Source organism: Chrysochloris asiatica, unplaced genomic scaffold (genome assembly GCF_000296735.1).
Source record: "Chrysochloris asiatica unplaced genomic scaffold, ChrAsi1.0 scaffold00071, whole genome shotgun sequence".
Lineage (NCBI taxonomy): Eukaryota > Metazoa > Chordata > Mammalia > Afrosoricida > Chrysochloridae > Chrysochloris > Chrysochloris asiatica.
Window position 1 is genome coordinate 9,145,842 of NW_006408589.1, and position 22,326 is coordinate 9,168,167.

At 44.3% G+C, this 22,326-nt stretch overlaps 1 protein-coding gene across 1 annotated transcript in view; it reads left to right on the forward strand.

Annotated features, from left to right (window-relative positions):
- Nucleotides 1-22,326, forward strand: part of LCP2 (lymphocyte cytosolic protein 2 (SH2 domain containing leukocyte protein of 76kDa)) — a 62,731-nt gene that overhangs the window by 17,934 nt on the left and 22,471 nt on the right. Inside the window, exons 4-13 of the mRNA XM_006864828.1 lie at nt 8,679-8,744; nt 9,135-9,166; nt 9,789-9,826; nt 14,669-14,861; nt 15,288-15,385; nt 16,590-16,656; nt 16,758-16,841; nt 21,468-21,493; nt 21,607-21,626; nt 21,721-21,825. Of these exons, the coding sequence (XP_006864890.1) occupies nt 8,679-8,744; nt 9,135-9,166; nt 9,789-9,826; nt 14,669-14,861; nt 15,288-15,385; nt 16,590-16,656; nt 16,758-16,841; nt 21,468-21,493; nt 21,607-21,626; nt 21,721-21,825 (729 nt within the window). The remainder of the gene's footprint in view (nt 1-8,678; nt 8,745-9,134; nt 9,167-9,788; nt 9,827-14,668; nt 14,862-15,287; nt 15,386-16,589; nt 16,657-16,757; nt 16,842-21,467; nt 21,494-21,606; nt 21,627-21,720; nt 21,826-22,326) is intronic.

Here is a 22,326-nt window from a genome sequence, read left to right on the forward strand (position 1 = left end):
AGATTTTGTAAAAAGGTAGATTCTGGTAAGGAAGGCTTCTTCTGTCTGCAGGTGCAGACACTCTCAGAGAACATGGTTTGTCCTAGGTGTATCCCAATGCTATAACACACGAGCATTTTTAAATAAAGACTGAAGGCTCCCTTCATAGTACCTAGTTTGGTGATGGTGGTTATGTGCTGTGGAGCAGGTTCCAACTCATAGCAACCCTATGTAGGGTTTCTGAGGTTATAAACTTTGTGTGAGCATAAAGCCTTATCTTTTTCCCATGGAACAGCTGTTAGTTTTTAACTGCTCACCTTGAGGTTAGCAGCCTGACTCGTAACTAGAGCTCCTAGGGCCTATTTCAGAGCCCTTCATACAGCTGAGAAAAGAGCTGATTAATGAAGAATGTGTTATATTTTCTATTTAAATCTATAGTGTAAAACAGAGAGAGCAAAGGGAGGGAGGGAAGGATGGTGGTGGTGGTGTAGGAAACAGATGAAGGCTGGATGATTATCCCAGGGCTTTGAACCAATTTGTTTCAGTTAAACTCCGTGCTGAGAATGTGCATTTTCACTCAGATACACTGAATCAAAATCTACAGTTTTAACAAGATCCCTAGGTGATACTTGTAGCTCCCCAGGTGGTTCTTATGTATATAGACGAATCATAAATAAGAATCACATGGGGATCTTGTTAAGATATAAATTCTGATTCAGTGTACCTGGGGTGGAAATGCAAATTCTCAGCAGTAGGTCAAACTGGAATGAACCACCTTGAATCCCTGGGTTCTGCGCTTATGATCAACTTTCATTGTGCCTATTACCAGTAGTGGAATTAGAATGGAAAGTCTTATAAGACTATAAGGCAAGGCTATAGGTATCCTAAGGAACTCTGGTAGTATAGTGGTTACAAATCGGACTGCTAATCTCAGGGTCAGCAGTTCGAAATTATCAGTTGTTCCTCGGGAGAAGATGAGGCATTCTGCTCCCGTAAAGATTTACAGCCTCAGAAACCCTGTACAGGGTTGCTATGAGTCGGAACCGACTCCATGGCACTTAACAACAACAACAACATAGGTATCCTAATGGCAGAAACAATATTGTATTTTACTTGCTTTGTTGTTAAGTGCCATGGAGTCGGTTCCAACTCATAGTGACCCTGTATAGGGTTTCTGAAAAGCAGCTGGTAGATTTGAACCACCAACCTTGAGGTTCAAACCAAACTTGTGGTCCAGTGCATTATTCTGCAGCACCACACCAGGAATCCATCTTACTTGCTTAGTACACCCTTTTATACCTTAGGGAAGGAATGTAGAAGAAAGGAAAACAGGTGTGGAAGAAGGGACCCAGAGGTGAGAAGAACATCCCTGTACCATTTATGAATGGGATCCACCCTGGACAGAATTGAAATGGTAACAGAGTCTAGCTCCAGCATCTTCCTTCCCTCTGCCATTCATTAGGTAATCCCTGTCCTCCTCAGCTTTCAATAGTTCTCCACATACACAGCAACTTCTGCTTGACAATCACTCCTTTTCACCACTATAGTCCAGAAAACTTGACTTTCCACCTAGCTCTGCAGTTAAATGGATCACATGATCATTGACAAGTACCTGCCTCAGTGCCTCGTTTTCCTTGTTGATAAATATATCCTTGTCTAGCACACAAAATGACTGTGAAGCATATGTAAAAATAAGACAGGTAAAAGAAGTGAGCACATAGGAGAAGTAACATCAGTTATATGTCAGTTTTTTGTATACTTTATCCTGCCCTCTTCAGTCCGATATAATCATTAGTAAAATCTGAGATTATGTTAATCAGGCCTTTGTACAAAATAATTAGATTAAGAGCATTCATTCTGGGCATAGCACGTCTCCATTGTTTCCTCTAGTTTTCACTTTGACTATGAGGTTGTTGTTGTTGGGTGTCATTAAGTCAATTCTAACTCACAGTGACCCCATGTGACAGAGTAGAAATGTTCCATAAGATTTTCTTGGCTGTAATCTTTATGAGAACAGATCACCTGGTCTTTTTCCTGCTTCAGAGCCACTGCATAGACTTGAACCAACCTTTAGGTTAGTAGCCAAGCATTCAACCATTGTGCTACCAGCAGATGAGGAATCCCAATGTCAAGGACTCCTTACTCTATGAGGTTGTTATTGTTGTTGTTAAGTGCCATCAAGTCCGTTCTGACCCATAGCAACCCTGTATAGGGTTTCTGAGGGCAGTTGATGAACTTGAACCACCAAACTTGCAATTCAAATGGCTTTGCAGTCTGATGCATTAACCCACGGTGCCACACCAGGACTCCAGTCTATGAGGAAGGTTCACTTAATATTCCCATTTTACAGATGAGGAAGTAGAAGCTCAGAAAGCTGCTACTTTTTGTTCTGATGAGTTATGATGAGCCCCCATTTTACAAGCTCTAACAGGCCATCACTCCTCCAAGGCTGCATGTTGATTGTTGTTGTTAAGTACCATGGAGGTGGTTCCAACTCATAGCGGCCCTGCACAGGGTTTCCAAGGCTGTAAATCTTTACAGGAGCAGAAAGCCTCATCTTTCTTCCATGGAACAGCTGGTAGTTTCGAACTGCTGACCTTGAGATTAGCAGCCTGATCCGTAACCACTACACTACCAGAGCTCCTTCTACTTGTTGATAAGTAACAGGAAAAGATTCACATGGAAGTTTACAAAAATTCAAAGACCAGGAGAATTTTCTACATCAAAAGGTGTGCTATGGGAAGATTAGCATTCTAAACAATAATTTACTGAGACTGCCAATGACGGATTCCTGTGACAGAACCCAAAAAGGAGGAGGGTGATGAGCTCAAGAATTACAGAGTTCTTCAGTTCTGTCAGTTTAAACCAAAAGCTAGTTGCCACTGCATGGGCCCATGTGTGTGGGAGCAGAGAGTAAACTCAAGGGGGTTTTCAATGGCTGTTTTTCAGAAATGATCAGTAGGCCTTTCTTCTGAGATACTTTTGGGTGAACTTGAACCACCAACTTTAGACATCTGCAAAAGGTCAATGTTTGTGGGACACAGTGTGAGAAGCGAGGAGACCACTGTATGCCCTCAAATTCTTTCCCACCCACGTACGGTTCCCTACCGAGGCCTTGAGATGATGGTGCAAGGCTCCTTTTTAAATACGAAGACTTATATCTTGGCTTTGCCCTGAATTCTCACAAGACAAGGACAGATCTGTAGAAGACTTGGCTCTTGATTCCAGGAGACTGATCTTTTGTTCCTTTAAAGGATGGACTAGAGAGAGAGAGAGAGAATATTGAGTGGTAGAAGCATGGTGGGGGAATGAAGTGTCAAAAGAGAGAAAGGCCTGGAGACAGGAAAGCAGAAGTCAACAGGAGAGGAGGATCTGTCCAAGTCTAGGGGCCAGCAGGCAGTCTGACATCTGGGCCAATGGAGCAAGCTACCTCCTTGTGGGAAGGAGAGATCCTATAGGAGCAAGAGAAAGAAAGCTGGTTTCAAGTTCTTATACTGAGTTATGGTGAGAAGCACATTTTACATTGCAAGCCAGTGCACAGTTCCACAGGTGAATAGAAAGAGAGAAAAGGAAATGAAAAAGACAAGGGAATCATCCAAACACAACACTCACTCCTACTGTATGTTGTGTGGTCTTACATTTCTATATCCTTCCTTTCTTCCATTCCCGTCCCGCCCTTCCTTCCTTTTGCAGATTCCTCTTGTGTATGACCAGCAAAGTTGATTTCAAGACCCTCTAGTGGGCCTATGCTCACAGTTCTCCAAGCATTGACCTAGACGAGGGAACACAGAAAGGGATACATGAGTGTCCTGAGAAACCCAAGGAAGTCAGACCCCTCACCATCCTTCCCTTCTCCTGGGTTCCCTGCATAATCACAAAGTTCCTCTTCCTCTCTTCTTTCTTCTCTTCCTTCTATCATTCCCTCCTCTTCCTACATCTCCTTCACCTTCTCTCCTTCTTCTTCCTTCCTCTTCTCTTTCTGTCCTTCTACATCTTCTCCAGTGTCCAAGAGTCACAAGATTTATTTCACAGACCTTCCCAATCATAAGGATCACCAAGGGGGCTGGTTGATGCTACTGATTCCTAGGCTCTTCCTGTGGGAGATTCTGAGCAGCTAAGTCTAAGGTTGGGCCTGGTAACAGAATCCTTATGGTGGATGTACCTCTCTTAGTTTGCTGATGAGTAATCCTCAAGGACAAGTATCTTGTCTCAGGTCACACAGTGGGTGTCCCATTGGGACTGGCTGTTGTTGTCAGGGGCTCCCTCCCTGTGGGCACAGATCATTACCAGGATAGGTCTTCTCCTGGCCCTCATGACAAAGAGTAGGATGGATGCCTTTAGGCTGGAACCCAGACCACCTTAGGATCCCACCTTCCAGTAATGGCCTGACTTCTTGTTGGAGAGTTCAGCCCCATTGTCACACCAGGTCATCCCTAAAACAAGGGGAAGCAGAGAGAATGACTGTCTACCAGTTGCCCAGCCCCCTCTTCCTCTTCCCGTGGTCCTGAGCAAGGTCTGGGGTTTGTGGGGAGGAAGGGGAATGAGTCACCTCCATCTACTCACTGTCACTTGGTCTAGGGAGAGAGGGCAGCTTTGGAGATTTGCACATAGAAGGAGCAACTGCCTCCTTGCCCTGCCTACCAGCATGCCACCCCATGCCCACTTAGGCCCTGCAGAGGTCCTGGGTGTGGAGAGACCTCTGAGGCCCACCAACACAGGAGGAGTCTGAGGCTGCTAGCAGCAGGTTGACTGCAAGGCCCTGCTCTCCCCCTCTCTCTCTCTCTGTTGCTCTCTGTGCTGCTTCTCTGGTGGGGCCTGCGGTTTGGCATTTCCTTCCTTACCTAGTGAGAGCCCCAGCACCCTGCAGTCTGACTGCTATAGATAATGGTTTCAAAAAAAAAAAAAAAGAGCAGGAGGTCTTTCAGGATCCAGAGCAGCACAGTGAGTGGTGAGGGCCTAGCCCAGCTGTGTGGGCTGGGGGAGCCAAAGGCAGGCTCAGCCCATCTCCTTACCTCATGGCAGAAATGTCAGCTTCTCACAAGGCTGATCCTGAGCACCCTATTTTATATTGCAACAGCACACTACTTGTGTACCCTTACCCGCCTCCCCACCACTAAATATCTATATGCAGCAACCCAACCAAACCAATCACTACTATCCAACAAACCATAGAGAAAAACTATCACAGTGTGTGTGTATACATGTCTATATACACACATATGGCTGGGCTGCAAACCACAAGGTCGATGGTTCAAGCCCACCAGCTACTCATGAGAGAAAGATGAGGTTTTCTGCTCCCACAAAGACTGATAGCCTTGGAACCTTATATAGGGTTGCTATGACTAGGAATGGACTTGACAGCACTTAACAATGATATACATATAGAATCCTGGTGTGGCGCTGTAGGATAAGTACTAGACTGGTAACCACAAGGTTGGCATTTTAAACTCAGTGATATACAGGATCTCATAGATAGATAGATAGATAGATAGATAGATAGATAGATAGATAGATAGATAGATAGATAGATAGATAAAGGTAGCTATAGATATAATTTTATTTTCATATACTCATTGGTTTCGAGTTGATTGTGATTCACAGTGGCACTATAGGATGGAGCGGAGCTGCTCTATAAGGTTTCCAAGGTTATAATCTTTACAGAAGCAGACTGCTACATCTTTCTCCCATGGAGCCACTGGGTGAGTTCAAACTGCTGACCTTTCAGTTAGCAGCCAAGCTTTTAACCAATGTGCAAGTAGGGCTCTTTCTATATGCAGTGTTGTTGTTGTTGTTGTTAATTGCCGTCGAGTCAGTTCTGACCCATAGCAACCCTGTATAGGGTTTCCAAGGAGTGGCTGGTGGGTTTGAACCACCGACTTTGTGGTTCAAACTCATGTTACAGTTGAGTGCCTTGTCCTGCAGCACCACACCAGGACTCCTCTCTACACAGTACTCATTTAGAAGTTTACGTCTTTCAGTCTTCAGTGTCTACTGTCTGACTCTCTCCATTGGTGTGAAAGCTCCTCGATCTTAGTTTTGTTCATTGTAGCACCTGGAGAGTGCCTGGCACTTTTTGTTAGCAGTGTAAAGTTGACCTCCAACTCAAAGTGACCCCTTGCACAATGGAACCAAACACTGTCTGGCCCTTCATTATCCCACCATGATTGGCTACAGATCAGGCGGTTGTGACCCATACAGTTTCCATTGGCTCATTTTCAGAAGCAAATCTTGGAAGTAGATCACTAGGCCTTCTTCTTACTCCATCTTCGTCTGAAAGTATCACAGCAACACGCAGATGGGTGGTGGCTGTGCATGAGCTGCATTGGTTGGGAATCAAACCTGGCTCTCTCTCATGGCAGGCAGTATCACTGAACCATCACTGCCCCTGCCTGGCATTTAGGATGTCCTTCACAATACCTGTTAAACAGGATGCAGTTCCACTTAGCACACTTACTGGGCACCCTTGGCCGCTTAGTGGGAGTTCTTCAATCCTGCATGTCAGACGAGGGAGGCGAAATGTTCTACAGCATCTTCTCAAAAATCCAGTTCAAAGGAAACAATGAAACATGTCACCAGCATGGTGTAATGTGTGAGGGTGGGGCCGTCTACTGGGAAATTCCTACCCCTGCTGAAAAGCATCTCCCTTCTGGGAAGTCATTAAAGTCTGAAATCTCAATAATAAAGTTATGACAGAGGATTAAACATTGCCTTCTCTCTTCCTCTGTCTTTTTTAGTCCCTAGTATGTGTATCAAAAGGCATTTGTTTTGCCTATCTCTTTAGGGAAGGTTCCTAGCAGCAAGTTGCTGGGAACCTGGAGAAGGGAAGAGAGAAATGGTGAACACTAAGAAGCACCTTCCTAACTTAGTAATTAGGTTTTGACCAAGCTTGTTATCTCGAGAGGGTCATTTACGCCAGTGGTAGAGAAATGTTTTTCTGCCAAAAATTTATAACATAATTTACAGGCCATACAAAAATTAACTTCTTAAAAATTAGCCTGCTCTATTTGGTTAAATGTTTAATTAACTCACCCCTACACCCTCGGAAACCCTGTACGGGGTCGCTATGGGTCGGAACCGACTCGACGGCACTTAACAACAACAACAACAATGTGATAGTAGCGTAGTGGTTACGAGTCAGGCTGCCGACCTCAAGGTCAGCAGTTCGAAACTACCAGCTGTTCCGCGGGAGAAAGATGAGGCTTTCTGCTCCTGTAAAGATTTACTGCCTCAGAAACCCTGTACAGGGTCACTATGAGTCAGAACCGACTCCACGGTACTTAACAACAACAACAACAATGTGATGGCCCTGGAGCTCTGGTAACGTAGTGGTTACAAGTCGGGCTGCTAACCTCAAGGTCAGCAGTTTGAAACTACCAGCAGTTCCGCAAGAGAAAGATGAAGCTTTCTGCTCCCATAAAGATTTACAGCCTTGGAAACCCTATACAGGGTTGCTATGGGTCGGAACCGACTCCACGGCACATAACAACAACAACAAACGTGATGGCTGAAAATGTTTGCTAATGAGGATCTCTTTAGTCTTAGCAGTGGTTGCTAAGGGAGGCTACAGTGTTCTGGGGGTTGAAAAACCAGAATGGATGCTTAGTCCATGTTGTACTTGAAGTGTAGTACTGCCATGGAAGCCCTCGAGATCCTGGGATTTGGGGATTATACAATCAGTTGCTAATGCATTGAGTCCACTCATAGTGGCCCTGTGTCTATTAAAGTAAACCTGTATTCTAGAGGGTTTTTTCAATGGCTGACTTTTCAGAAGTATATTGCCAGACCTTTCTTTTGAGGAGCATCTGGATGCACTCAAAACCTCCAACCTTGTTTGTAGCAGTTGAGCATGGTCATCTTACCAATATCTAGGAACTTTTTCTCTAAATACATAGATGTGTGCATATGTGTGCCTGCACATGTATGAGTGTGTATTCCAGTACCTAAAGACGAAGGGTACCTTTAAGAGTCCTGGCCAAGGATGGTCTCAGAGGATGGTGGTTCAAGGAGGCTCTGCTTTGCAGACCCTGCCTGTGTCAAAATGCTTCTTCTACAAGAATCTATGCCACTGTGTGGGAAGCACAGATGGGCAACTAAGAGGAGATGACAAGTCAAAGAGCACTGCACTGGGGCTTTTGCCAAGAATTATACAACAAGTAGCTGATTCCTCCAGCTCTAGGAGGTGGTTTGAGGACTCCTAGAAGCAAGACACTACCATAAGAAGGCTCAGCTTGGAGTCAGGGCACCTCAGCCCCAGGAATTCCACAAAGAAATATAGACCTATAGTATCCAAACCATAAGGCTACAGAATTTTGAAGAAGGGTTAACGTCAGTAAGACTTCATGGAGGCTTAAAGGTGGAGCCAGACACAGGTCAGCAATGATCAGCAGGGGAGTTGGCATGAGCAAGGTCTGGCAGGGGCAATGCTGTGACAAGTCCAGGGAAGCAGTAAAGGGAGAGGGCCTGGGGAAGAGGAGGAGGCTGGGCTGACTGGAGACCATAGGAGGAGAGGAGGCTAGTCAAGTTTAGTCCAGGAACAAAGTCACATGCTCATTAGTGCCCTGAGGTCCTATAGATCAGAGAATTTCAGGGCTTAGAGTGCAGGTTGAACTGAACAGGAGCTGGCAGTGAGGACACAATGGTTTTGTGTCACCCAATCTGTGGTGTCTTCTGTGAGCCCATCATGCTCTTCTCTCTTGTAGGATTCTCAGTAAGTTAAGTCAAGATATCAACAAGAATGAAGAGAGGAGGAGCATCTTCACACGCAAGTGAGTAGGCTGTCATGAAACTCAAAAGAATTTTCAAACCCAAATCAAACAGGATTGTTTTTGTCCTGAGTTTTGCCCTCTCAGTTCCAAGGGTCTTTAAACTGGTGCCCAAGGAGAGGACAGGTTCCTATCCTTGCCCTGTGGGACAACAGAGGGACTTCCCATCTAGCATCAGGCAGTCACAAGCTCCCAGATACGCCACCCATGTGGCTTGGGTGGTTTCCAGAATTCTGAGGCTGTCTGGACCCTGTTGCCAAGCAACGAGGACAGAGGTCCTGGGTAGTTAAACATACCCTTCTCTGGGGGCTCCTCTGGCAGGAGTGGATGGAGGAAAGAGGGAGGCCCCTTATATAAATAGATCACTAATGCAATGTTTGTTTGCCTTTGCAGACCCCAAATCCAGAAGTTTCCTGAAGAGACAGGTAAAGGTCTCAGGGTTGAGAGGCGATTGCTTTAGGAGGTGACAGGCACTACTGTTCTTCTGTCTTCTGGTTTCTGGGATCCTGGAGTGGCAGGCAGATGGCCTTACTCAATGCCTGTCAGCCAGTCCTTCTCCAGGAGAGGGCTGGGGCTCAAATGAGGAATTGAGAGATGCCACTCTACTAGGCACCTTTGAAGGATTCTGAGACTTCAAGTGAGAGCATGGGAAGGGACTAGCCATTGAATTAGTTCCTGAGCTAAGCCAGTGCTTTGGAGTCTTTCAAGATGTTTTTGCTGATAAAAAACACATAGTACCAAAATTTAGGTCCTGCACTCCACACAGTCCTGCTGAAGCCAAAGCTCTAGAGAGAGGGCGCCAGGTATCTGCATATTTTGAAGCATCTGTCAGGTGAATTTTGTATACGTGTTCAGTTGAGAACCACTGCCCTCTGGTAGAATTAGCTTCTCAGGTAGACGTTCTAGAGCTGATTTCAAGTTGTTAATGCTCAGGTGTGTAGGAAGCAGGATGAAGGCCAGCAACAAGGCAGTGAGTGGTTGCAGGACTGGCTTTGCCTTTCCTTCTAGTGGCATTTTTGGTACTGATGATGGTGTCTCTTCCCACAGAACTCCATGATGAAGACAATGGGGGCTGGTCATCCTTTGTGAGTATGGCATGCTACCACCCTTTCACCATGGCAGGAGTTGCCAGAGTACCTTTTTAATAAGAAAGAAAGAAAGTGCTCAGAGCAGCAAAAGCTCTAACATGATGCCAGTACACCTACCCAGGGGTTGGCACATTCTTCTTGTAAAATGCCAAATAGAAACCACTCACATTTTCAGCCTTACAAACTATTGAGTCTTTGCTCAGCTGTTCAACTTCTGCTGTTTTAGCACCAAAAACAATGTTCAAGTGAAATGTGTGGCTGTGTGTCAATAAAAGCAGATAGAGGACTAGTCTTAGCCCCTAGACTATAGCTGGCTGACCCATCCATGACCCCTCATACCATCCTAGCAACATGGCCTTCTCCCACCCTGCCTCCAAAAAGGGATGCTCCCCTAGAAATCTACACTAACATCACTTTTCTTGTGGACTGAAATCATCACTGGTACTAAAGAAAAAAGGAATTTCAGAGTGAACTGTTGGTGTTAGGTGTCATCGAGTCAGTTCCAACTCATAGAGAACCTATGTACAACACATCAAAACACTGCCCAATCTGGTGCCATATTCACGATTGTCATGTTTGAGCCCAGTGTTGTAGCCACTGTGTCATTTCATTGAGGTCTTCCTCTATTTCATTGACACTCTACTTTACCACGCATGATGACCTAGGCCAGGTCCCTCCCAATAACATGTCAAAGTACATGAGCTGAAGTCTCCACATTGTTCCTTTCTAACTTGTTCATTCTCTGGCAGTCCAGAATATAGTGCATGTTCTTCACCAGCACTGTAATTCTAAAGCATCAGTTCTTCTTCCTGTCCAGCTTTCACATAGCTAGCAGGTGATTGAAAATACCAATCAGCTTAGGTCAGAGGTACCTTAGTACTCAAGGCAACATCTTTAAGGACCTCAGGGAAGGTGCAAGCCTGTTGATTTTTGTAGTTGAGTGGTCACAGCAACCCAATTTGACTGGTGAATTTTGTGCATCCTTTCCCCAGAAAACCACCTATATGGTCACCACACGTGATGCTTAGACTCAGGCAAACCCAATTGCTGTTGACTTGATTGACTCACGGTAACCTCAGGGTATCATAGGAGAATTATCCTCCACAGGGTTTCCAATGGCTGGTTCTTTTCTTTCGTAATCGTTTTATCAGATGAAGCAACTGAGCCCCCTAGAGAATGTGGCTTAGGTAAAAGCCAAACAGCTAGTTAACCATAAGCCTAGAAATGAGGTCGCTGACCCTCAGCCAAGTGGTCTCCTGATAACTGCTGCCTTTCATTCTGTTATAAAACAGGCACAGAATGCCCCAGGTCTTACTGGTGACCGTCAGCATCTCTGCTGAAAAAGTATCAGCTAAGTCTAGGTTTTCTACATAGAAACAAAGGGATATGACAGATTTGTCATTTGCAACAGCATAAATAGACAAGCGTTCTTGCCAAATTTCTACATTTTCACACAGAAGTTGCATTTTTGCACTGCTTAAACCCCCAAACTGAGGGGTTTCCATGAGCCTAGGAACTTAAGGCTCTGATGATACATTATGTGCCCAGCCCAGCACAGAGGACTATGAAGTAGGAGGAGGAGATAAAGGGCTCATCCTGTGAATGCTCTATAGTATATATTGTTAAGTGCCATCAAGTCAGTTCTGACTCATAGCGACCCTGTATAGGGTTTCTGTACTTAGAGACCTTGCAGTTAGTAGCCTAGTGCTTATATTCCAGGGCCACACCGGGACTCCATTCTATAGACTGGACAACACACATAAGAAAATGATTCAGAGCAAAGAGTGCATAAAAATATCAGAGCCAAGTGATTAGGAGAAAATCATTGTTCTAGAAGGAGAGAGAAAAGGTCCATGATATAGAGAAAGGCTTACGGGGTAAGGCCTGGCCAGGACAAAGGGGGCAGGCTGAGTGAGGGACAAGGCCATTCTAGGAGGTTCAGCAGTGGCTGAGCGGGGCTGCCTCTTAGTGACATCAGTGCTGAGGTGATTGTTCCAAGTTTCCCTAGCGCGGCTGCTAGGCTGGCTGTTTGAACTCACCCAGCAGCTACGTGGGAAAATGACATGGCATTTTGCTTCCATAAAGATCACAGCCTGAAAAGCCTCTTAGAGCTGTTTGACTCTTTTGCATGAGATCACTATTAGTTGAAAATGACTTGACAGAACACAAATTTTGTTTTTGTTTTTTAAAAAAAATTTTATAATGTATTAAGTGAAGGTTTACAGTTTACAGAGCAGATCATCAGTTTTACATCCAACAAACCATACACTGCATTTCATCTCAATGATTACAGTCTCTTCCATGCAAGAAAGGAGCTCTGGTAGCGTAGTGGTTACAAATCGGGCTGTTAAATCAAGGTCAGCAGTTCCAAACTATCAAGTGTTCTGTGGAAGAAAGATGAGGCTTTCTGTTCCCATAAAGATTTATAGCCTCGGAAACCCTGTGTAGGGTCGCTATGAGTCAGAACCGAGTCCATCGTGCATACCCACCACCACCACCACCATCACCACCACCACCACCATTCAACAACAATTATTCCACTCCCTCTTTGTGATTCAACAACTCTTATAGGAATTGCAACAGTGTCTCACTTTGCCTTTCCAAGTTTGGTTTGGTTTTGTTCTGAAGACACCTCAAACACAAACTAAACACAGGACATTTTCAATTTAACAGTTTAAAGAGTCTTTCTTCAGCTGCCTCTGATTCTAGGCTATGATATATATAGAACCCTTCCTCACCAAATTGCAACTTCCAGCTCCTTCTCCAGACCCTACCCTTGGTTGCAAATAAGTGCCCTGGGCTCCTTGACTTGTCCACTAGCTTTGGCATGAAAGTGATGAACCCCTCAATACTCAGAGGCTGGGGCTGCCACCTCTGCTTGGAAAGTCATTACTTTAGTAACCAATTGCCATCAAGTTGATTCGGACTGTAAAAGTGTCTCAGCAGGGGCATCTGGCCTTCTCTCACTTCACAAGGAGGAAGGAGAATCAAGACCCATAGCCTAAGACTGATTCTTATGAGATGGAAGTCAGGCATGCCTCTCCTTTCCAACCTATTCACCAATTCCTACCCACCCACCCCTCCCACGGCACTCCAGTCCTCCACTGGGTTCCATAATTCATGCAACGACCTTATAGAACTCATAGACCACATCAACAGCTATAGTGTTCATTAGGGAAGTTGTTGTCATTATTGTCAAGTGCAATCAAGTCAGTTCTAATTCATAGCAACCCTATAGAGTGTTTCCGATGAGCGACTGGTGGGTTTGAATGGCCAACCTTAGGGTTAGCAGTCCAGTGTTGATCCTGAAGCTCCATGTTGGTGGTGGTGAGCCATGGAGTCAGTTCAGACTCATAGTGACCCTGTACAGGGTTTCTGAGGCTGTAAATCTTTATGGGAGCAGAAAGCCTCATCTTTCTCCCGCAGAACAGCTGGTAGTTTCGAACTGCTGACCTTGCGGTTCGCAGCCCAATTTGTAACGACTACGCTACCAGAGCTCCTTATTGGGGAAGTAACAGGTTACAATTCAGTATCAGGAATGAGTTAGGATACAGTTCTGCAGCCAGGACAGCTTCTTGGTCATGCCCATATGCAGGTCTCTCCCTGACCCTCAGCTTTTCAGTCCTGAACTCCTTGGGCATCTTGAGCTGGCCCAGCCTCCACCCTGCTCAGACACATGTTACAAAGTTCTTTAGTTCCACCAGTAAGTCGTAAAGGCACTGTGCTCCACTGATAAGCCTTGGCCCAAAGGTGATCAGATCTCTGTCCTTAGGAGCTCAGATCTCTTGCCCCACAGATATCAGAGGAGAATTGTTTTCCACAGCATTTTTCACTACTGATTTTTCAGAAATAGATCACCAGCTCTTTCTTCTAAGGTGCTTCTGGATGAATTTGAACCTCCAATCTTCCCGTTAGCAGTTGAATTGTGTTCATTGTACCACCCAAGGACCCCCTCCATGTTTGTAGACTCCTTCAAAGGCCATCACAGAGCAACTAGGGCTTTCTTCCTCAGAAACCCAAGAAGCAAAAGTAAACTAATATTAAAATTTAGAAATCACATCTTTTTCAAGAGCAGAGTTTGAACAATTCAGTGTCAAATGTCATGAATAACAGATGTCGTTTTTCATCCCAGAGGAAAAGAATAGCCCATCCTCTGACCATCTCATCTCAGACAACTTAATATGCCTTCTAATTAGTAGGCTTTGGTTATCTGGTTTCCTCCATTAGCATAGCCTTCATTCTTGCACCGGTTTATAATGAGAAGAACACTCCAGGCACGCTAAGAACAGAGCTGCCAATTAAATGCTCCAGGCATGTAATCTGCCCTTCATAATGTCTGCAGTGAAATATGTGCTGTTCCCCCACTTGCTATGCCACTGTCCTCTTCCTAGTCTCTTCAGCTTCTCTCTGTTGTACCAAAAATGTATAGAGGAAAACACAATTGCCTCAGCTGTTAACCAAAGGGTTGGAAATTTGAGTTCACCCAGAGGTGCTTCAGAAGAAAGGTCTGGTGATTTACTTCTTAAAAGTCAGCCACTGAAAGCCCTCTGGAGCACAGTTCTATTCTGACACACATAGGGTTGTCAGCAGTCAGAATCTACTCAATAGTAGCTGTGTTTTTAATGGTTGGAAGACCTTGATGGAGACTCCAAGTCCGTGACTTGCTAGTGCTGGGATAATGGGCTCTCTGACCTCAGTTTTCCCCATCTGTGAAATGAGAATAGCCAATCTGGCACTGCCTGCCCTCAAGAGGGGGCTGTTGTGAGGCTTGGCTGAGAGAATGGACACCAGCATCTGGAGTATCATGGAATGTCTCTAAACTGCACTGTGTGCTGACAGGAAGAAGATGACTATGAAAGTCCCAATGAGGAACAGGATGGGGAGGATGATGATGATTATGAGTCCCCCAACGAAGAGGGGGAGGCCCCTGTGGAGGATGACGCCGATTATGAGCCACCACCTTCCAACGATGAGGAATCTCTGAAGAACTCCATCCTGCCTGCCAAGCCTTTCCCCAACTCCATGTACATTGGTAAGGACGCACTTCCTGACTTCTGTTTCTGGCAGCCCAGAGCCAAGCTCCCCACTGCTGCAGGGATGGCCCTTGCCTAGACTGCCCCAAGAGGCAGAAAACTTTTGATGCTGATGTCAACTCAGCTTCTTACCAGTTATGTGGCTTTGGGCAAGTGACTTCCCCAATGTCCTCACCTGTGAAATAGGGATAAGACTATATGGAGCACATAGGACTGATGTGATGACTATTAATACAGCAGGTAAGTCGTTGCCTGTGGTTAACAGCATTAAATTGCCGCTGACGGGGATTCACCAGTTGGAGCTTATTCTGTAGGTTACTCAGGTACTCAAAAGTACTACTCTGAGCACAAGGTCTGTGTGTTTGGCCAACACTCTCCTTGGTTTAGCATTTAGCATTCATTTTAATATCCTTGCATTTCTACAGACCGTCCTGCCACTGGAAAGTGCTCCCAGCAGCCTCCTGTGCCCCCGCAGAGACCAATGACTGGCCCCCCGCCCCCACTGGCTAGCAGGAACCACTCGGTAGGCCTGTCTTCTACGGTACTTTGGGTTCACTCCCGTCATTTCCTCTGCTAGCAAGAGAGGGGTAGGGGAGAAGAGCACGCAGCTACTAACTTCTTTATCTAATTCTAATTCTGTAAGAAAATGCTATATAGAGGCTGGGGAAATGCATGCACAGGTACAGTACTTTGGGAGGGGTGGGAGTGAATTATTCATGTTGTAATGCTTTTATTTTAATCATAAACAATATAAACTCCTACATGAGCAAGTCTCTTTGTTAGTGGAAATAAGCGAAATTGTAAAATAGACTCTAAGGAAATCATACTAAATAACTGGCACAAACAGGTATGGCCAGGCACTAAACCTTCCTCTCTTCTGAGAAGATTTCCGCCACCTGCTGGTCAGTGACTGAAATGCCAGGCCCAAATGCCTTTATACCATAAGGGTGAAGAAAAAAAGTTAGCAAATTTGCATCCCTCTTTTCTGCAAACGTGCAGTCCTGGTCTTGTGAGTCTGATTAATCCTTAGAGAGATACCAGAATCTCGGGTTAAGGAATCAGCTCTTGGGAATGTGTTCTCTTTACAAGTGAGCTGATCATTAACGCAGTGTTGAAGTGTTAGACTGCTAACCGAAATGTCTGAGGTTTGAACCCACCAGCAGCTGCTCTGAGAAGGAAGATGTAGTCTGCTTTCATAAAGATTTACAGTCCTACTCTGTCCTGTAGGTTTTGATGAGTCAGAATCAATTTGATAGCACTGGATTGTTAATGCAGAGGTATCTGGGCTAGAGGGAAGGATGGGAAATATTTTCACCAATGATCAAAATGCAAGTCACATTGTTTGGGGTTCTCACTTGAGGATAGATGTTTCCCTCCTGCTTTTCAGTCCAATTGCACTGGAAGCTGTTCTAGCTGAATTTATCTACAAATGCATTTTGCTATTGAAATCTGACCACATATACCGGGGTGCTTTGGAAGAAAGGTCTGGTGATCTATTTCCAAAACATTCAGCCATTGGCAACCCTATGGAGCACAGTTCGACTCTGATGCCCTTAGGGTCATCATGAGTCAAAATTGCCTTGACAACAGCTAGGTGTTTATGAGCGAAACAGGGGGATGGAGCAATGGAATGTGAACAGAACCAGAGGTATTCAGGGAGATAAAGCCACCAGGACTTGCTGATATTCTGAAAATTCTCCCAAATATTTGGATTTTTTTCTAAACAGCCACAACCACCACCCCAGCCCAACCATGAAGAGCCTAATAGAAGTAGAAACCCTAAAACACCAAAGAGTAAGTATGAGAGCTGTTGCCTCTTGCCCACCCACCACCCACCCTGCCACCGACAGCAAAATGATTGTTTCTTTTCCATTGACCTCCTTATTCCATTCCAGTCCCTGCTCCTTCCATAGACAGAAGCAATAAACCGCCCCTGGATCGTTCATTAGCTCCATTTGACAGAGAGCCCTTCACACCAGGTTGGTATAATTCATTCTGCCTTCCTAGTTGCAAAATGGTGTTGTTGTTAAGTGTTGTGGAGTTGATTCTAGCTCACAGTGACTCTGTGTAAGTTTTCTGAGGAGCAGCTGGTGGATTTTTGAACTTCCAATCTATGGTTCGAGTCAGACAAGATGGTGGATCAGGTAGACGTGCAGCGAGGAGCTCCATCAACACAGAATACCAGACCAAGCAGGCTTAGGGGATGGTGCTAGAACTCTAAACCACATATAAAGGAATATTTAGAAGCTTGGAAGGCATACAGTTAGGGGAATTTGTAGTAGAATCAAGAAATCCATTGCTTTCTAATTAAAGATGCTCAGCTACTCCCTGAGCCGCTATCTTGGGAGAGACCAAGTGGGGGAAGGATCAGAACAGCCATGAATACCTGACAGAACTGCCAAGATACAAGATACAGGTGTAGACATTCTTTCTTTCTTTCTTTCTTTTTTTTTTTTTGGTATCTGTTCATTGGTCTCTAGCTGTCTGCACACCTCCATTCTGGTGACTAGAGGGGATGCCTGAGTAAATGGACACCCCACCCCCATCCCTGGAGGGTTCTATTACGCACATGCACAGATCTCCTTGAAATTTAAAGTGACAGTTTCCACTTAAAACCAAATGGCCACCACTCATCTGTCAGTTTGTTTTACTATGGTGGCTTGTGAGTTGCTGTGATTCTGAAAGCTATGCCACTGGTATTTTAAATACCAACAGGGTCACCCATGGTAGACAGGTTTCAGATGAGCTTCCAGACAAAGACAGACTAGGAAGAAAGAGTGATGGAATATTTCCGAATATTTAGTCACTGAAAACCTTATGAATAGCAGAGAAACACTGTCAGATGTAGTGCTGAAAAATGAGCCCCTCAGGTTGGAAGACACTGAAAATGCAACTGGGGAAGAGATGCCTCCTCAAAGTAGAGCTGACCATGATGACACGAATGGAGTAAAGCCCATGGGAGAAAAGCCTGCAGGACCTTCATTTGCTGATGGGGCACAACTCAAAATGAAGAGAAACAGCTGAAATGGACTGGTATTGGCCATTTTGAATCTGACAACCACATAGTTTACGATGCCAGGAATGACAAATTGAAGAGGAAGGTGTTGCATTCATCGTCAAAAAGAACATATCCAGATCAGCCATGAGGTACAATGCTGTAAGTGATAGGATAATATCCATGTGCCTACAGGGAAGCCCAGTTAATATCACTATTATTCAAATTTATGCACCAACCACTAAAGCCAGTGAGGATGAAATAGAAGAATTCTACCAACTTCTTCAACCTGAAATTGATCAAACATGAAATCAAGATGTATTGATCATTACTGATGACTGAAATGCAAAGGTTGGGAGCAAAGAGGAAGGATCAGTAGTTGGAAAATATGGACTTGGTGATAGAAATGATGCTGGAGAACGCATGATAGAATTCTGCAAAACCAATGATTTGTTCATTTCAAATGCCTTCTTTAGACAGCATAAGAGACGACTATACACATGGACCTCACCAGATGGAACACATAGAAATCAAATTGACTACATCTGTGGAAAGAGACGATGGAAAAGCTCCATTATCATCAGGGAAAACAAGGCCAAGGGCAGACTGTGGACTAGACCAGTGCTGTGTCCTGGTGTGTCCCTATAGGACAGAGTGGCATTGCCCCTGGTGGTGTGAAGGGTTAAGCACCGGGCTACTAATTGCAAGATAGTTGATTCAAACCCACAAGCCAGAGGAAGTTTAGGTTGTCTGTTTCCATAAAGATTTACAGTCTCGGAACCTCTAAGGAATGGTTCTGCTCTGTTCTATAAGGTCACTGTGAGTTGGAATGGCTTCAACAGCCCTTTATGGGAAGCAGACTGCTGTATCTTTTTTCCTGCAGAAAGACTGGTGGGTTCGAATCGCTGACCTTTCAGTTAGCAGCTGAATGCTTAACCTCTGAACTACCAAGTCTCCTTAACCCTACAGATGTTGTTGTTAAATGTCGTCAAGTGGGTTCTCACTCATAGCTACCCTGTTTAGGGTTTCTGAGGAAGAGCTGGTAGATTTGAACTGTTGACCTTGCAATTCAAACCAACCTTGTGGTCCAGTGCATTATCCTTCAGTGCCACACCAGGACTCCTATGTTGTTGTTGTTTTTAAGTGCCATTAAGTCAATTCCAACCCATAGCGACCCTGTATAGAGTTTCCAAGGAGCAGCTGGTGAGCTTGAACCACTGACGTTTGCAGTTCAAACAACTTTGCAGTCTGACGCATTAGCCCACAGCACCACACCAGGACTCCTAGGTGTAAAGGAGGTATATTATTATCCCATTTGGTAAATAATGAGGTATATTATTATCCCATTTGGTAAATAATATAATTGAGGATAAAGAAGCTTGATTCACTGACCCATCTTTTACACAGTGAGTTCAGAGCCTGGACTTGAAGCCATGTCTTTCGGACCTCAAAGTGGGTACTCTCTTTCATTTCATGCTACAGCTGGCAAACCCTGGTTTCCACTTGCTGTCAACTAGGGAGGTTTGGGGGAGATAGTTCCCACCCAGAAATAGAGTCCCAACCAGCCCCCTTCTTAGCCACATATTGAGCAATGTTTACCCATCTGTGGCCTCAGTCTCCTCGTCCATCTGTAACATGACTCTCAGGTCTTAGATTTGAGGCTACAGTTACCCCACTACCTCCCAGCTCTGCTGAGTCACAAAAACCTCAGCTGGGTTTTCAGTTTCAACTTGTTCTCTGAAGAGAGCTGCACGAATTGTGTGGAAGTGCATGAGCCAAAAAGCATCAGAAAAACGAAATACTGATTTCAAAATGTTCAGATTCACCGCTGAACACTTAGATCTTCATCCCTATCCCATCCCCATCCCCCTCCTCTTCTTTCCCTTCCAACTTTTTAAAGGCATGCTTTCCTGAAAATGCCAGCTCTCTCCTTGAATTATTTCTTTCTCCATGTTGTTTTGGAAATATTAACTTCTTATAATGCTTAACCTCTAAGTATGAGACTCCTAACATTACTAAAGAACAACCATAAATCAGTAAATATTTTTAAAGCAATCCTATTCTGATCAAAGGACATTATTGATCTTAGTTTGGGGAGCTACTCCTGTAAAATAAGGATTCCACCCCAAAATTAGTAAATGTCTTTTATACCTTCTAAACTCCTCTATAAGACAATGAGTTCTTCACAGTGGGACAATATTCTTTGCACTTATCAAGAGCCTGGAGTCCTGGTGTGGCACTATAGGATAAGCACTGGACCTCAAGGTGGGTTTGAACAGAAAGATAGGCAGTTCAAACCCACCAGCAGTTCCTTGGAAATCCTATACAGAATCACTATGAGTCCGAACAGACTTGATGACACTACACAACAGCTTCATGAGCCTGACATACACTCACTCCTGAAAGACCAAATCGTTGTAAGAATGCAAATCCAGGCCCAGCCTATCACCACTCAGGATGTTAATGGTGCCTAGGCATGGGAGGAAATGGGGATAGGAAGGACAAGAAGAAAAGGTGCTAACTAAAAGTTGCTCAGCAACCACCCTCATGTGCCTAACAGTAAAATTACACAGGCTTAACCCAGAATCCCCATTTTACAGATTAGGAAACTGAGACTCAATAACTTTAAATAACTTGCTTAAGGTCATAAAGGATTTGTTTCTAAACTTAGTTGAGTCCAGTTAGTGATACTTTCATCACTTTGAAGATAAAGATCATGTTGACTCTAGGGGACTTTAGACAGAAGAAAAATTCAATCATTTTGAATCATTTTGCAATGCAGAGTTCTCAGAGTCACCTGGCATTTGTCAGGAAATCAGCTTATTATTTGTTCCAGGAGAAAAATAAAATAAACCACGAACAAAAACCATCACCACCTCCACCAAGAACAGCCAAAAATAACTTTGCAGCACACTAGGAGAATCTCTAGAGCTCTTGGATGGGGAAAATGGTTAATGCACTCAGATGCTAACAGAAAGGTTGGAGGTCGGGTCCAACCACAGGTGCCTTGGAGGAATTTCTGGAAATTCAGCCATTAGGAAGCTTAGTGAACACAGTTATTCATTGACACCCACAGGGTCACCATGAGTCAGGTTCAATGGCAACTAGGAGGAAAATTTCCTGAAATCCTCTGTCCCAAGTTAAAAGCTTTTGCAGAAATATTTGCAAAGAGACTAACTGGATGACTTTATTTAATATCACGTTTACCACAGGATTGGAGGAAAATTGACTCCTGTGGCAAACTGGGTTTGTTTCAGATATATAAATAAACTCAGGCAGTACAAAGAACACTATGTAGCCAATAAAAGAGATGTAAAATCCCAGAAGACTTAAAGCCGTTTTATCATCCATTATATAAAATAAATTATTGCAAAGAGGCACAGAGCCCACAATACCTCCTCTTGTATGCACATCAAGCTGTGTGACCTCAGGAAAGCCACTTGGTTTCTCTGAGCCTGGAAAGTTAGGTGCTCGGTGAGGGAACCTTGCAAGTTGAAAGTCATGATTCTTCAATGCTTAAACCCAATCAGAAACTCATGATCAAATGTTTTTAACCCTCATGTTTATTAAGTCCTGATTTCAAGATCCATCTGTTGTTTGTTATTTACAGGAAAGAAACCAGCATTTTCTGATAAGGTAAGCTGTTTTTCGGTTTTATTGCATTCTGTTGTATGTTTATCTTTGGTATGTTGTCCTTATTCTTTGAAAAGTGCTGGGGAAACTCACACGTCTTCCTTGCTGTTTTACAGCCCTCAGTTCCAGCAGGCAGGTAAGATGTTCCCTTGCATCAGCATGAAAATACATAGCACATACCTGCTGTAGAATTCTGTGTGTTTCACACAGTCTTTCTCTGAACTACGCAGGCCTCTCGGGGAGAATTTACCCAAGATACAAAAGCCTCCTTTACCACCAGCTACTGAACGTCATGAAAGAAACCCTCCTCCAGGGAAGAAGCCACCTGTGCCAAAGTAACTATCTGTGTTGCTTGAACTTGTCATTCAGAAGAATGAATGCCAGGGACAACCTGCCTGGTTGCACTGCATGGAGACAGAGAATAATGGGCACTGTCCAGTGGGAGGGGACTTCTTTAACTGCTATGGTTGTGAAATATGCAAGCTCTTAGGTCTCTTTGGAAAGAAAGGGAATCTAACAAAGTAATGACTAGAGAATTAATTAATCCAAAGTATAGGACTCACTGTGGTCTGTAGATAACTTATCCTCAGATAGGCAAATATTTGGTTGAGTTTTCCTTCTTGTTACATGCATAGGAAGTGCACCTACCTTATTTTTCATACAGGTAGCAGAAATGAAATTACTTGAGGCAGAGGGGGTGATTTAAGGTCACCATAAATGGCTTCCTTAGTTTTCAACCACATTTTCTCATTGCAGAATACTGAGGTCTGGTTGACTATGTTGAACTTTTCTGTAAAGTTATCTGGGCCCTGTTTTATCAAATGGCAGAAATGTGT